At 41.7% G+C, this 14,207-nt stretch overlaps 1 protein-coding gene across 1 annotated transcript in view; it reads left to right on the forward strand.

The window, feature by feature from the left end:
- The window catches only part of LOC120319539 (sortilin-related receptor-like), a 78,778-nt gene extending 76,468 nt beyond the window's left edge, over positions 1 to 2,310 (forward strand). The window contains exon 48 of the mRNA XM_039368484.1: positions 617 to 2,310. Coding sequence (XP_039224418.1) covers positions 617 to 684 — 68 coding nt within the window. The 3' untranslated portion in view covers positions 685 to 2,310. The remainder of the gene's footprint in view (positions 1 to 616) is intronic.
- Positions 2,311 to 14,207: the final 11,897 nt, after the last annotated feature.

Below are 14,207 nucleotides of genomic sequence, written 5' to 3' on the forward strand. Positions count from 1 at the left end.
GTGGTCTCATTAGGCCACATTTTCTATATAATTATTTATTATAAAAGAATGAAATGCAAAGTGGAAAAATAGAAAAATACGCATCCAACTCTAACAACAACAAAAAAAAGCAGAAAAAAAATTGTGTACAAAAAAGGGAAAGAATGACCCAAATATCCAATAAATTTAACATTAAATGTAAAGAATCCACCTTGATTAGATGCTGAAAATAAATAAATTTTAAAAAAAACTGATAAATTCTCCTCCCCTTTACATAACGGGTCTCCAAATAGTTATAAGCTTTCCCATCCCTGTTTAACAAGAATACTATATTAAATAAAAAAAAATTCCAGGGGAGGGGATCTCTATCTAGTAATCAAATTGACCTAACATCTGATCATAATATGGTATCATAAAAGAAATAAAAAACAGTCAACAGGTTAGACCAAACATTGCACTAATCCTCAAATCCCTTAGTTAACCATCGTTTATTGAGCTTTTCCAAACTTCTATGGATCACGGTGAGGACGTAGGGATGATCCCCAGTGATCCTCCATGCCCATCTCTACACTTCTTCGTGTCTTGAATGTCTCTCATTGTCGTTGAGTGTCAATCACCTTGTGGCTTGATTTACCAGGAGATGAAGACGACGAAGCCGCGATGATTACGGGTTTTTCAGACGACGTCCCCATGGTAATAGCATGAAGAAGGCTTCTGATTCCGGAAAGCAAAAACAAACAAACATAAAGTGGTGTAAATATTTTATTTGATAAAGAAAAAAAAAAGTCAACTGTTTATTTTAAAAAAAAAAACAAAACTAAAAAGCACTTTTGAGTTGCAATACATTATTTTTGTATCGGCTGCAAAAAAAAAAGAAAACTAAAAAGAAGTAACGATTACACTTTGTAGCACACTGCTGTGAAATTTCAAATCAGGTTGATTAGCGAGCGTTTTCTGTGGTTGGGGTTTCTTTCCTTCTTCTTCTTCTTTTCCAAACTTCACTTTAGTCTTATGCCTCCTGGGCACACCTTTTGATTCGGTGAGGTCTTTCCCATTGGCAATGACTTTGATCCTCTGAGAACCTGTGAATAGTTGGGAATCTTGGGACAGTTTGGCTCTGAAGAAGTCAGATGGAAACCAAAGGATAGTAGCTTGTCCTTAAGAGAGTCCTTCTTTGCAATGTGAGCTAATGAAATGGTATTGCCAGGTTCTTCGTTGCCCTGTGTTCCACAGATCACTGAGTATGCTGGGCATTGCATGAGACAGAAATATTTCCAATTTCATTTGTTTTTTTCCTGGGTTAGACCCCTGCAGGCATTTCCCCACCTTTTGATATGAAGTAATGAGTCACACAAGAGACTGGACATTGTTGAATTGTTGTCCATGGCAGCCATAGGATGCCAGCCCCTTATTTCTAGTTTGACCTCTGCAAGTTGACTTAGATATTATTCAGAGATTTGTAGTAATCTTGTGGGGAGAACACTGATCTTCTTCTTCTAATGATTTGGATTCTCACTTTTTGGAAGCAGACATCTCTAGTTTTGGCTCACTTGAACACCAAGCGTAGGTAAGATTCCTAAAGAAGTAAAAGGAGGAGAAAAGCACTCCGAAGATGTGCTGAAACCTTGCTGCTACAAACCCCTGAGGTTTTCAGGGATATTGGCTTAAAATCTATACCCCAGAGTTATGAATTTACTTTAAAATGACCTCGTTCTCTCAGGATCAATCTCAACCATCTTCAGGTTTTCTTTCTCTGAGTGTTTATTTTTCCTAAGCAAAAAAAAAAAAAAAAAGTTATTTTAAAAAAATGTTTAGGAAATCTATAATTTTATCTATATCTGTCTATAAAGAGAGAAGGAATAGTTCCTAAAGATTTTACATTGACTGAAAGATAAAAAAAATATTTGTATTATGTTTTATAGGAGGGGTGGGGTTTTGTTTCTGGGTTTTGTTTTTTTTAATTTTTGGTCGGTTCAATTAATTTATTAGGAAATCTGCTTTTGATCAGAGTTCCAAATTCTCAGCCATGCACATGATTGTTGGTTAGCAACACGACACTTTAATCTATTTTTGCAAAACGCTGGATTGTTCTGTTTGTTTTCTGTCTCCTGTAGTTGCATCAGGCATGATTGCCTCAGTAAAACACAATCACAACCTTTTTTTGAAAAAAAAAAATCTCTGAATACTTTTTCATGCTTTGTGAGAAAGTAAAAAGGTCAGGCGGGTAGAATGAAAATCTTACGAAGTTGTCACACTGAGGGCTTAAATGCTTTCTGCAGATTACTTTGCACGTGTTCGTAGATGCAAAAACAAACAAAAGGTTCAACAAGTCTATTTTGTTCTGTTTTTCTTATTGCTTTGCCTGGAGTCTGTAGACGCTGATGCAGCCTCAAGAGGTTGGTGGGCTTCAGCCCCCTTTTACAAACAATACTTTATGAAATGGGACTTTCTCCTTATTGAAATGGAGCCATCAGTACAAACACTATATTGCTTTGCATAACGATGTCGGTGATGATTTGGTAGACTCAGTGGCTCCCCAAATGTTCTCCAGGACCTTCTGGAGTGGGGGCCTCCCTGGACACTTAGATTATCCTTCAAACTTGTTTTCCTGAGTGCTTTGGTCCACCTTGCTTCTATCACAGATGAAGTTGGAGCGGGGGTGGGGGGAAATAGGAAAATAGATATCTGAGGGTGAAGGTTCGTTCTCCGAGCTTGTGGGCTGGTTTCTGGACGTTTCATTACCAGGCTGGGTAGCATCTTCAGCGGAGTTTAGAGGATGTCAGGGTCGGTGTTCTTCTGTTTATAAGGGCTTCAGGTGTGGGTGTGTTGAGTGAAGGTCTTGTGATAAGTTAAGGTCACCCTACCATCACAAGACCCTCACTTGACATACTCACACCTGAAGCCCTTATAAACAGAAGAGCATGGACGCTGACATCCCCTAAACTACGCTGAGGATGTTACCCAGCCTGGTAACGAAACATTCGGAAACCAGCCCACAAGCTCGGAGAACCAACTTTCACCCTCACCCTACACCTGAGCTACAGGTATTCGCCACTATTGCAAATAGATGTTTACTGGAGGAGAGGTGTATGAGATCAGAGGAGGCAAGGCTTTGGATCACATCATCTACAATCCTTTGGCACCATCTGTGGATGCTGAGGCTGATTCAGTGGAAGTCCGGAACATTTGTGCAAGGAACCTCTGCATGAATGAAGACAAACATACATGTCCCAGGATAATGTTGCAGGACCCCATCTGGGTCTGTCGCTGGGACCAGAGGGCTCCTGTTCTGAGCTTTCAGATTTGTGCTGCAGCCCATCCTCAGGGAACTTCTCTGTCTCCAGAATGTGTTTCTTTGGGCTCTTCAAAGCATAGAATAGGCCAGTGATGGCAAACCTTTTAGCGACCGAGTGCCCAAAACCTGGCCCCGCCCCCACTCCGCCCTTACCCCGCCTGCCCGCAAGGCAGCTCACCACCTCCAGGGCCCGCCGCAGATCGCCCAACAGCGCCATGGTGGCCACGCCTTCTGCCCGCGCCCCACAGCATCAACTGTGTGCAATGGGGCGTGAGGGCAGAGTCTTGTCTACGCTGTCTGGCTGCCATGTCCTTGGCTGCGCTGCTCCACGTGGGCCACGCTCGGAGGTGACTCTCCTCCAGGGGGGCTGCTGATGAGGAGGGGTCGTGGGGGAGGCAAGACTGGGGCAACGGCATGTGTGCCCACAGAGAGGGCTCTGAGTGCTGCCTCTGGCACCCGTGCCATTAGGTTCGCCACCACTGGAATAGCCTAAAGCACACATTCCAGTAGAGAGAAGTTCCCTGAGGATGGGATCCAGCATGAGTCTGAAAGCTCAGAAGACTAATCCTCTGGTCACAGTAACCGACCCAGATTGGATCCTGGAACTCTCTGTGTTTCAGGTCTCAGAAGAGGATCACAAATCTCTGGAGGTTAGGATCTAGTAGCATTGCCCGGGTAAAGCATGCCTGGGATCTGATGCCCCAAATCGCCTTGTTTCCATCTGCAGTTTTGATTAATTGTTTTCAATACCTTGACCAGGAATGGTCACTTCCTACATTGGTTGTCTTGTGGGGATGCCTTGAGTTCCCTCTTAGATGCACTGATGTCTCCTAATTTTGAAGAACAACAATTGGAGAAGCAAAACAAAAATTTAAAAAATGGCTCTGAGGTAGCTCGGCAGCCCAGTTGAACTCATTTTAAAAATGCTATAAAGTTGATTGTGTGTTTGCTGTTACTTCCCCTTCTAAATACATGTTTTGATTAAAGAAAAAATGCTGAGATGAAAGATCTTGGTTTTAGCTGGGCTTTTCAGAAGCAGGCCTCTTTAGCAGTATTTCCCAATAGCACATACGCCTAGAACAGTGTTTCTCAACCTTGACAATTTTAAGGCATGTGGACTTCAACTCCCAGAATTCCACAGCCAGCATTGCTGGCTGTGGAATTCTGGGAGTTGAAGTCCACATGCCTTAAAATTGTCAAGGTTGAGAAACACTGGCCTAGAACCTCTACACACACTGCACAACATGCACTGATTGGATGCTGCTGTGGAGTTGTAGCTGTGCAGATGTGATTCCAAAGCCAAACCTCAGCAACTAAGAATACCTGGTAATTCTTGACTTGTTCAGCGTAAGTTAGAATGTGGATTCCTCTGTACAAAAATAATAAAAAAATAGCGTCATCACAGCAGATTTAGGGGTCCAGTTTGGAGATAGAATCTAAGAACCATTTCTTTATACCACTAAGTGAATGCTCATCCTCAGACCTGTGGGGTAGAGGCAGTTTCAGCTTTAAATAAATTTTATATTTTTGTGATTGTTCGATGCACAAAACTGTGCTGAAGCTTGTGTTTTTTTTATTGTGTTCGTTGTTGTAAATATATCGACAATGGTTGGTTTTGCTTCCTGCAAATAAGTCTTGAGATATTTCCACTGGAGGGATGTGATGGCAGAGCCATGAACCTACCTTCTCTTTATAATCTGCCAGTTTCAATGTTCTTTCCAATAAATGATGGGCCATAAATTATCTAGATCAGGGATCTCCAAACCTGGCCATTTTAAGACTTGTGGACTTCAACTTCCAGCATGGCTGGTGAGGAATTCTGGGGGTTGAAGTCCACAAGTTTTAAAGTTGCCGAGTTTGGAGACCCCTGATCTAGATGATGTTCCTCCTTATGGGAAAAAGGAAAGGAAGGGACAGCTTACCCAGGCTGACTTTGTTGAGAACCAAGGATTTGGTTGCGATGTCTAAAACCTGATTGCCGTTCCAATTCTTCCTGTTGTCTAAAACCTGATTGCCGTTCCAATTCTTCCTGTTGTGTGAACCAAAATTATTGGGTTAGTTTTTGTTTGGATTCTTTGAACTCCAAAGGTTGATTGATTAATCAGGTTAAGTGTGTTACGTGATCGCCCAAGGCACACACACTACTTTTTCAGACTCTTGAGATCTCATGTCTCCACATTGTTTTTCTTCCAAGGATGCCTTTTAACACTTAGACCCAAATGAAATACTACCAACTGCAGCATCAAAGTTGCTCTTGATTGGTGGGATTAGTTATAGTCACCTTGCAAATTCTCTTGGGTTACTGATCTGTCTGTCTTTCTGTGTCTGTCCGTCCATCTATCTATCTATCTATCTATCTATCTATCTATCTATCTATCTATCTATCATCTATCTATCTATCATCTGTCTCTCTGTCCGTCTACCTACCTACCTATCTATCATCCATCCACCTATCTATCTATCTATCCTATTCTATCCTATCCATCCATCTGTTCGTTCGTCCATCTCTCTCTCTCTCTCTCTCTCTCTCTCTCTCTCTCTCTCTCTCTCTCTCTCTCTCGTAACATAGATTGGCTAACAAAAATGACCAAAATGACATAAACCTTAGAAAGAAAAAAGTTTGCAGAGTTGACCAGGAGGAAGTGTGTTCCTTGGGCCAGTGGCCAGTTTGACAGCCAAATCCGGCAGGTGGTGCTAAAGAGCAAAGGAAGAAAAGCATTTAAAAAAAAAAAAACCCACCCGAAATGACAAAAAGCAGATGTGATGCACCTCATCTCCTTGCCAATAGCCTTGGGCTTGCTTTCGTGCTTCCTAATTAAAGTCAAAACACTCCCTGGTATTGAAGATTAGAAACGCTGACTTCTCAGCACACACAAAAGTCTCAGATTTAACTTTTAAGGCAACCATCTCTGGGCTACAAACATCTGGATAACTGTTAGGATATAGGCTGAAAGATTGCAAGAAAATGGAGGATTTTTTTTCTTTTTTTTGCTAAATGGTGAGGTCATGTGATAATCCTAGCTTGCCTACTTCATTCAGCCACCTGAAATGCATTTCCTTTCTTCTGCCTCTTGGTTTTGGTTAGATCTATCCTGATCTATCTGTGGCTACTTTTCCTTCAACTCTCCTGCTTCTCTACTGCCAAAAAATAAGCCAAGCTATTAAAAGCAGAAATCAGTACTGCATATTGCACTATTAACTTAGTATATTAATAAATGAGATTTGTGTATAATTTAAGTCATCCAAGTAATTTAAGCAATGAAGTATCATTGAGATGTGAATCTACTACAAATCTACTTTCAATTGTTTAAATTACGTATGGATAAACATACCCCACTTCTTTATTTAAAAAACCCCAGTGCAGTCTATCTGGGCAATAATTAAAAAAAGGAGACATCTCTCTCGAGAACAAAGCTACAGTCCCCTCTGTTTCTCAAAAGACCCTCAAGCTGTGTTTTAAACAACCCACTTTGCAGCCAAGAGACCCAGAATAACATCACAATGCTTTCTATCTAGTGTGAAAACTCTTGAAACGTGCAAAACAGGGAAAATTGGGACTCTTTGAAACAGCCTTTGGTGAGACTCCATTTTGCACATTTAGCATTTCCACTTTAAAAAAAAATTAAAAAGCTGCTTTTGAAAAATAAAGGCATTGAGGACGGTAAAGGATTGAGACATCAACTCTTGGGGAAAAAATAGCCTTGATAGATTTTAAAGTGCAGACCAAGCAAAATCTGGATTATTAACATTTAGAAACTTTGCAGTACCGCCAGAATGCACCAGGGGGCAGCACAGACTTTGCTCCCTCTGCAAGATTCAGACTACTCTCTCTCTCACTCCCCCCCCTCTCTCTCCCTCCCTCTCTCATACTTTGGGTGGCCCCCCAAAAATTATTTGTTCCAGATGAGTTCTCACTATTGTAATATTTTGTTTAACCCAACCCAATCTGAATGAAGCCGGTATAAGACTGCAGCTTTTTTTTTTTTTTAATGATACTCTGCAAAAAACGAGAGGCCGAGTTTTTAAACAGCCAAAGAGCCCCTATTCACATTTTGACAGCTGTTTAGCTTTTTGAGCTCCAACTTGACATTCATAATAGAACTTTTGTGGAAGGAATATTACCAGAACTGAAACTGAATATACATATTGGACCGAGATGCCCAACATGTCTGGATTTCTCTTTGAAGATTAGAATTATGAAGTCAAAGGAGAAGGACAATGACGCAGAAGGGACACCTTGAATCCCAAAGAGGACTTGTGGTAGCGAGATACTCAGTTTTTGCAATGTCGTGTCTTCATGATATATTGACGATACGGTTGTCTCAGGACAAGCAATTGCCTCCCCTACTAACCAGATTTTAAACATGGCGGGGTCCATTGGCATCAATGGAGCCATTTTTGTTGCACTTCACATGTTATGTGATCAACAGGTTATCGCTGGATTTTTGAAAGTGTCAGGAAAATAAAAGGTACGGTCGGTTGAACCAAAAGGCCAGGGGTGTTCAAACTTGGCCCTTTTATGACTCAAATCTCTTCTTGAAAACCTCCAGTGATGGAGAGCACCCACATCTCCAGGAGGCAAGTGGTTCCGTTGACAAAGTGTTCTCTCCGTCAGGAAATTTCTCCTGATTTCCAGCTTGGATTTCCCTCTAACAGCTTCCACCCATTGCTTTTTTGTCCTGCCCTGAGGTGCTTTGCAGAACAAATTCACACTCTCTTCCCTGTGACAGCCCTTCAAGTATTGAAAGACACTCTCTCCTAAGCCTTTTATTCATTAGGCTAAATCAGGGTTCTTCAAACTTGGCCCTTTTATGACTTGTGGACTTCAATTCCCAGAATTCCTCAGCCAGAGTGCCTGGCTGAGGAATTCTGGGAGTTGAAGTCCACAAATCATATCCCCAGATCTTAATTAGTGGGTGGGTGAAGGGCCCATTGTGAGATGACCTGGCTTCTCTAAATGGTGTTGGTTCTTCTGATTTGAGGTTTTTTTTATTGAGATTGTACAATGTATTTTGTATGTTGCCCAGGATCATAACAGATTGGGGTGGATGGATGGATGGGTAGGTGGGATGGATGGATAAGGATGGATGGATAAGGCAATCAGTGGAAGATGAAACTCCTAGGACTGAAATAACATTTAATTTATGCAAGGCAATATTTTTGACCTCAACAAGCACACTTTGGTTTCAGTTTTGTTTGTAGGCATTCCTCATATTCGGTTATCCAGAAGGAAATGCCTTTGTTTTAAAATAAAACTGGCAGATGTCATCTGCTCAGAATTTGCTTTTTTTTTGGGGGGGGGGAATCAAAACAAAAGAAAGCAACCCACATTGTTGTTTCAAAGAAATTTGCTGGCTGATTAATTTGGGGCATTTTGTTAGTTGATTGAAATATTTTCCAGCAATTAAACAGCATGCATTCTCAACACGTGACTTTTCAGTTCCAAGTAAGGTGTATCGACTTGGGAAGGTGTGATGTACCTTCTCTCAGGTGGTGATGTTGGGGCCTTGCTCTGAATATCTGGATGCTGGATGGACCCTGCAGGAATCGGAAATCCAACACACTTTAAGGAAACAGGGAAACTATCTGATGAATAGATTATTTATTCATTTATTTACCAAGAACACGTATATGGCTGCCCAACTCACTCACGGTGACCCTGGGCAGCTTTACAAAGATAAAACCTCAGTACAAAAAACAGTGACATGCCCCCCCTTGACAACAATCAGATCAGCACTTGATGGGTTCCATGCTCCCTGGAGTCCCCGGGTCCACTGGCAAAGCCGCGTCTTCAGGGTCTTCCAAAATAATGTCAAACTGGGAGTCAATCTTATCTCTGCAGGGATGATGTTCCTCAGGGAGAAGGCCATCACAGAGAAGGCCCTTCTTGGTCCCACCAGGAGATCTTCTTAGGAGAGGGGACCCAAAATATCCCCTGCCTCCACACTCTGGTGGTTCAGGTAAATGGGACTGGGGAAAGACGGTCCTTCAGATAACCTGGTCCCAGGCCAACTCTGAGTTTTGCAACTATGTAGAAGATTTTCTGCATCAATCAAAACCCAGTGCTATAACTTTCTAGAACAGTGGTTCTCAACCTTTTTATACGGCGACCCCGGTCATAAGGACGCGCCGCGCATGTGCGACGCCGCCCCCTGCAGGGAAAAAATGGCGGATCGCGTTGTTTGGCGACCCCCGTAAAATGGTCGTTCGACCCCAAATGGGGTCGCGACCCAAAGGTTGAGAACCGCTGTTCTAGAAGCAGTAATGGAATCATATGGTGCTTAGTTCATATCCAAACTGCACCAGCTTCAGTTTCAAAAGCTATAATGACAGCTCGGAATAAAAGTTTGTCATCAATGACCTCGGTCATTTCCCAGTTTATGATCTTCTGACCACACCCCTCTTCCAAAGCTGCCAATAACCATCCGTTTCTCTATATGCCCCATTTTGGAGTCTTCTAAAGCCCTGTAGGCTTTGATGTTGCCATGATTTTTCATCACTTGTGCAATTGCTATTCCATCGTGTGAGAGGTTTTAAGATATCTGTAAATACAAGAAAAAGGTATGAATTCTATTTAATTAATTCAAGGGGTTGGAATGTTGTCCTCCTTTTGCTCCTCATTGTAGGACTTATTTGTTGTGTTACTTGACATCTTGGTGGCTTCTCCTGATGCTTCACCACTTCAGTAACCACTTCAAAAGTAGTTTGCCATTGGAGTTTTCTGAGGTTGTTTTTTGACTTTCTAACCTAGACACTTATCCCTCAGATTTCCAAAACATCTCCCATCTAAATGCAAACTAGTCAGTCAACAAATGATGGTTAAATCAAGCTCATCAGAAGGAGATTCAATCTGGAAATAAGGAATTTCCTGACAGAATGATTAAACAGTAGAACAATTTGCCTCCTGGAGTTGTGGGTATTCCATCGCTGGAGGCTTTCAAGCAAAGGTTGGACCACCAGTTGTCTGGGATGGTATAAGGACTTCTGCCTTGGGCAAGGGGTCAGACTAGAAGATGTCCAAGGTCCTTTCCAATCCTTTCATTCTATGGTTCCATGATGACATCTACTGGAATCCACCCTGGAAGATGTATGTTCTCCACACAGAATGAAGTTATGGCCGGTCTTCTGAGTCTTTAGTCTCATACATCAACCATTTTCTGTCTCCATCGAACAAATTGTCTCTTAACTGCATGATCACAGGACACTTTGTGATGGTTTCTGTAGCTGGCAGTCAACCAACATAACCATTGTTTATATAAAGAGATCTCATTATCCTTCCAGCCCCTAAGAAAGGAAGACTTTCCTTACTCTTGAGGCCCATCTTGGACCAAATCTGATAAATGTCCTACAAGAGCATTGCATCTTCTGTTAGTAGAAGGGAGGGGCGTCATAAAATAATTCAACTGCTTGTGGCTTGAGGCTGTGCTCTAGTTACACGAAGGAACACACTCCTTTGGCTAAAATCCACCCAAGTAACTCGACTCTCGGATTTTTATGAACCCCAGTGTAACTATGAAGGCCACTTTTTAAGTAGGCCAAGTGATGCTAAAAATTCCTCTTTTCATTGCTATGAGAGCAAGGCAACAAAGGGGGACTTTTGTACCGTGGTGTTTCTGGAAAAATACAGGGAAGTCAGATACATTACATTGCAGCTTTAACGAGCGTTGGGAAACAAAAGGGCTTTCAGTCCCCTTTTTGGCCCAAGAGTTAAGCGCTACAACAATCACAACTACAAGCGCTAAGGCCAGAATACATCCAGTCCTCCTCTTAAGACCACAGCTGAGCCCCAGACCTCTGTTGCTAAGCAAGGCAGGTGTTTTACGATCTCTTTTGCCCTGGTTCTTGAGCAGATCGCTGCAGTTGTTAAGTAAACCATATGGCCTTTGATAAATAAGTACATCCTGGTTGTCAAGAGCCCGAATTTTGATCACATGACTGTGGGAATGTTGCAACAGTTGAAGTGAGAGGACCGGTTCTAAGTCGCTTTTTTCAGTACTGTTGTAGCCATACAAATAGTTGCCTTCTCTTGGCTGTCCCATGTCTGCTGCAGTTGAGGTCTACCAGGCTTTCCACAGCAACTTACTGTAACACCAGAGTTCACATACAAATGGTGGTCTCCCCTCCTCTATGGACAGTATAGTTTCCTCAATCCCATGCACAGAAGTTCTCATGTAGCCCAAGGTTCTCCAAACGTGGCAACTTTAAGACTTGTGGACTTCACCTCCCAGAATTCCTCAGCCAGCCATGCTGACTGGGGAATTCTGGGAGTTGACGTCTACAAATCTTAAAGTTGCCACGTCTGGAGACCTCTGATAGAGTAGCAGGATGATAATGATCGCCTCCGCTGCATGTATTTGTGAGTCAGATGGTTATCTTCTCCTTCCTTTCACAACCTCACCATGGGACGGGAACGTCTCTCCCACATAACGTCTGAATGGGGAACGGTTGAGAAAGTGGTTGAATCTGCAATTCAACCTACTCAGGATAAAGTTTAATGAGCCAACAAAATGCTGTGTATATGAGGTTGGATTTAGATTACTGAGTCCCAGGCGAGGTTCAATCTACCTTCAACCTGCAAACCCATGGCGGTCACTTTGGATCAATCCATCAAATGGTTTTTGGGGGACAAATGGAAGGAGGGTGGTAGGTATGGTAGGTTGAATTGGAGAAAAGAAAGGATTATTTGTTTTATTTGGCAGACAAAGAAGACAAACAAAAGCAGATTGGGTGTGCTTCAGATCCCATCAGCCAAAGAATATCATCTGGTAGGGACAAGAACATGGAGCCTTCACTGCTGTGGACCCTGCTCTTTGCAATATTATCTCCTCAGAGATTAGAATGGCCCCAACCTTGTTAGGCTTTAAAAACTCAGCTGGGTACCCAAATGTGTTACAGTCCCTCATTTCTTGTCTTTACTGTTAATGGGTTAACTATCTTGGCTACGGAATAAATTTATTTTGGGACATTTGTATTCTTTGTATTGTTTTATGTGTCTTTACAGTTTTAGAACTGCAAGCTGCCCAGAGTCACTCGGTTGAAATTGAACACACAGATAAATAAATAAGATAAATAAAACTATGGGCTGATTCCAGAACCAAGAAAAAAGGAATGTATCAAACAGCTCCATAGAAGCTGTGGTTTAGCAAAGAATATGCCAATTTTTTTTTTTTCAGATCAAAGGCTATTTCTGGCATTGGTGTGGCATTCCTAGGATAGTCACTCCTGGAACTGGGGAGGAAAAAAAAAACCACGGAACTTAATTTAATGTAGACCAATTTTAAAAGAATTAAGATGATAACTCTCCAAGTATTTAATAACTTCCCTTTCTATTGTTAAAATAGTCATAATTGACAGCAATATTGGGCCAGCCTCTCCTCCCTCAAATGCCTTCTCGCTCCTCTGTCTATGGATTTGCAGGCACAAATAGAAAGGGAAGCCTTCCAAATGCGAGCAGAGCAAGAGCAGCGCGATCTCAGCCGTCATGACGACTTGCTGTCTTTTCAATTATTTGCCCAACAAGAGCCTGACAGAGATTTTAAAGAGGGGAAAAGAATGAAAAATACAGGACAGACAGCAGAGAAGTAATTTCAGTAGCGAGCTGAAAGCAGTAATAATTTTCTAAAAATATTTTGTATACAAAGCTCTCTATGTTTTGGTCCTCAGTACTTCGACAGATTATTGTATGTTTTCTGGTGACTTTTGTTATCATTCATTGACATTTGGTGATATTTGTTAAATGTCTGTCTTCTGTATCTCTCTCTTTTTCTACCTATCTATCTCTGTCATTTTATCTGTCTGTAATATCTATCTGCTTATGATCTCTCTCATGAATCATCTTTATCTCTCCATAATTACCCATCTCTCTCTCTGTCTCTATCGTCTATTATCTCTCTCTCTTTATCTTTATCTGCCTACCTCTCTCTCTCTCTCTTTCTTTCTTTCTCTCTCTCTCTATCATCTGTCTGTCTGTCTCTATCTATCTATCTATTATCAATCTATCTTGATCATCATTTATCTGTATGTATCATCTATCATTTCTCTGTTTATATCTATCATCTATCATCTGTCTATGTCTGTCTGTCTATCTATCTATATCATATCTATCTATCTATCTATCTATCTATCTATCTATCTATCTATCTATCTATCTATCTATATCTATATCTATCTATCTAATCTATCTATCTATCTTTTTATCTATCTATCTATCTATCTATCTATCTAATCTAATCTATTTCTCTCTCTCTCTCTCTCTCTCTCTCTCTCTCTCTCTCTCTCTCTCTCTCTCTCTCTCTCTCTCTCTCTCCCTCCCTCCCTCCCTCTCTCTCTCTCTCTCTCTCTCTCTGTCTGTCGTATCTGTCTGTCTGTCTGTCTTTTCTTATGTACGGGTTGACTTAGCAATTGCATGAAGTATGAGAACCAGCCTTTCTTCTGCTCATTTCAGTTCCAACTTCTGCCCAGCGATTGGCTTGCAAGGGAAACATCCAGACCAATAAAGTCTGCCTTTGCCACCGATGTCCTAGCAACAAGCCTTGTTCCAATCCTCATCTAGCAAGTGGACACCTGAAAAATTACATCACAAAGAGCAGCAAAGCAAGGAGGGCCAAGACATTTGGGGGGGGGGAGAGGAATCTGTCTGCTGTTGAGTTCATTTAAGGTGTTTCAGTCTCGATTCTTAAAGCGACAGGACAGGAAAATGATTTACTGATCTTTGCCGCTTTGTCAGGTGGCTGAGTTTTCAGTTCACACCTCTGCGTTTCAGGTTGTTCTGTGGAGAGTCCTAGATTTTAAAAAAAAAAAAAATACACGCAACCAACCGTGTGTGTTAGCAGGGCTGATGAAAGAGAAAGGGAGACAAAGAATTTGGGAAGGCAAAAGGTGAAGCCCAAGATGTCAACCATGCTTTTAAAAAAATAGATACCTAGAGGAGGGG

The sequence above is a fragment of the Crotalus tigris genome, unplaced genomic scaffold (assembly GCF_016545835.1).
Source record: "Crotalus tigris isolate CLP2741 ecotype Arizona unplaced genomic scaffold, ASM1654583v1 scf7180000020806.364445, whole genome shotgun sequence".
Lineage (NCBI taxonomy): Eukaryota > Metazoa > Chordata > Lepidosauria > Squamata > Viperidae > Crotalus > Crotalus tigris.